General features: G+C 25.8%; 1 protein-coding gene across 1 annotated transcript in view; it reads right to left on the bottom strand.

Moving 5' to 3' along the window:
- The window catches only part of LOAG_18995 (hypothetical protein), a gene marked incomplete at both ends in the record, with an annotated part of 3,585 nt that extends 1,273 nt beyond the window's left edge, over positions 1-2,312 (bottom strand). Inside the window, 4 exons of the mRNA XM_020451654.1 lie at positions 101-242; positions 606-788; positions 1,057-1,251; positions 2,149-2,312. Coding sequence (XP_020304546.1) covers positions 101-242; positions 606-788; positions 1,057-1,251; positions 2,149-2,312 — 684 coding nt within the window. The remainder of the gene's footprint in view (positions 1-100; positions 243-605; positions 789-1,056; positions 1,252-2,148) is intronic.
- Between the last annotated feature and the right edge of the window lie 458 nt (positions 2,313-2,770).

The following is a 2,770-nucleotide window of genomic DNA, read 5'->3' on the forward strand; positions in this document are numbered from 1 at the left end:
AAAAAAAACCTTTAGCTAAAATTTAACGGATAAAATGGATTTAAGTTTTTTTTTCAATAGTTTAAAAAGATTACTTAAAAGAAAATGAAAAATATCATACACGCTTAGCAATAGTTTGCTCGAGATCACGCTGAAATGTAAGCGCATTAGACATATCTGGTAACCTCAAATAACTTCTTTCTGGTTGTTTTACTTGATAGAAATCATTGTTATACATGTCAACCAAATTGTCCTTGCTATATCTGTAACTATAATTTTCTAAAAAAAAAAAATGTGATCCATCTTCAATGGGGGGAAAAAAAAGAAAGAAGAAGAAGTTATATTCAGTTTTAAGATAAATTTCCTTAAACTCAATAATTTTTAAAATTTTATTAATTATTTTAGGCAGTTTTAAGAAATAATTTTTCTTTTTCAAATTTCATAAAAATGATTAAGCTTAAAATTTTTATTTCAATCCATTTCTTAATTTATTTTTTACTTTTTCATTTTTCATTTTTCATTACATTTTTCAATTCATTCATTTCTTTTCGCTTATTTAGAAAGATTTCATTTCAATCAATATTCAAATTGTAATTAAATAAAATATGAAAGAATACAACAGCAACCTTATCCATTCATCCTTTGCATCCAGTTCGAATTTCTCCCTTTCTTTCCATTCTTTTTTTGGACGGAAAAATGGAAAACGTGAACGTGAATCACCTGATGCCGAATTAAGTGTACCTCGCTCATTTCGAAATGATAATGTCGAACGTAATGATGGTTTTTGCATTTGACGCTCCGATGAACTTCTAAATTTCCACCATTAAATTAACATTTTAATCAGAAAAAAAATTTTTTTTTTTTCAAAAATTTGATGTATTTTTTGATAAATGCATCAACAGTAATCTTACTAATTAATTGATCACCCTTTAATTATAAATTTTTGTAAAATTTAGTTTACTCAAATTAAGTTTTTAATTTCTTTAAGAGCAATTTTTTTCAAATTAATTTCACTAATATTTCTCACTTCATTAATTAATGATGAATAAAGAAACAAAGGATCAATTAAGAATAAACCGATCAATTTTCTGTTCAGCTGGAACATATTGCTTCGTATACACATTACAAGTATTTGTTGGAAGCGCCGTATCAGGTTTCAGTTTTATATGCTGTTGCAGCGCTTCGAGAACATTTTCCGGTCGTCCACATTTGAATTCGTACGGTTGATCATAGTCAACTTCAAAAGCAAAACAATTTTCACCGGTACCAAACCTAAACTTGAATTGTATTCATTTCAGAATGTAACTTAAAATCGAAGCATATAAAATGAAATATTAGGATAAATTGTTTTCTAAAATTGAGTAAATTTTAATTTAAACAAACTAAATTATCAATTCTTAACCGTAATTTACAGTTTTTATTGCTCTATTGTTTTCGTAGAATTTTTGCATCTAATTAACATTAATTTCAGAATGCAATTTAGAATCGAAATATATAAAGCGTTATATTAGAATTGCTAAACATTAATGATTTTAATTTGAATAAAATTATTGTCAAATATGTTTGACATTTTCGAATACATTGTAACAAAATTCTGAAAAGGTGTTACTATCATTGTTATGTCAAAATATATTTAAGTTTAAATCTTAAATCATTTCAATGTATATTATACAATACACTTTCAAATATGCGTCTTAGATATATCCAAGATTAAATGTTGTTAAATATATACAGAAGATATTAAAAGGGAAGATGAAGATGTATCATTGCACATGAATAACTTCCATTAATTTATCTATCTATCCATCTATCTACCGATCGATCTATCTATCGATTTATCTATCTATCGATCTATCTATCTATCTATCAAGTGTTTGTCTTATTAATTTTCAATGATAGTTTATATGTCTACCATGGTTGTAATGGATAACGGTGAATAAGGAGTATAATTTCGGAAAGGAAACCTAAAAAACAGTTACCGTATCCAAGGAAGGTAGCAAGTATCGCAAATTATCCATTCTCAAAAATGAGAAGATAGTGATGAAAGATAACAGGATCGTTCATTTTTGTGGTTGATTATCAGAATGGGTACAATTTCAATAAATGATAAAAAGATATTGAAAAATAAGTTGGAAAAAATATTTTTGCAAAAATGTTATAATAAATAACCAAGTAATTTGTGGATAGGACCAAGCTTCAATGCAACTGAATCCATTTTTCAGGAAAATTGAATCACCGAAACTAATTTCATAGTTTCCTTCCGGAATTTTCATACGATGCATATTTTTGTTACTTTCCAATAATACCGGAATACGACTTACTGAAATCAACATCATTATCATTTATATGAGAGATAAAATTATCATCGGAAAGAATTAATTTGAAAAAATTATATGAAAATTTGTTTTCAAAAAAAAAAAAAGAATGAAAAACATACAATCCCATGGAACATCGTATTCATCGTTGGAATTTGTGGAGAGTGAAGATGAAGGATGTGTACCAATTGAAGCAAACTGGAAATTTCATTTTATTTACTTGAAAATTATTCCGTAAATAATGCAAAAATTTTTTCTGTCACAATGTTTTTATCAGCTATCATTTTGCATTTTATCTTTATCACCATTAATTATCATATCACTATTCTATTTAGATATTAAAAAAAAAAAAAACTCCCAAAGCATGTGATTACAATAATTTACTATGGGATTTAAAAAAAAAAAAAAAAAAAATTAACGTATACTTTTAGTAAAATAGTTTTCTATATATATTATAGTATGTTTTAAATTTACAA

Source organism: Loa loa (assembly GCF_000183805.2).
Source record: "Loa loa unplaced genomic scaffold supercont3.832, whole genome shotgun sequence".
In the NCBI taxonomy this organism is placed as follows: domain Eukaryota; kingdom Metazoa; phylum Nematoda; class Chromadorea; order Rhabditida; family Onchocercidae; genus Loa; species Loa loa.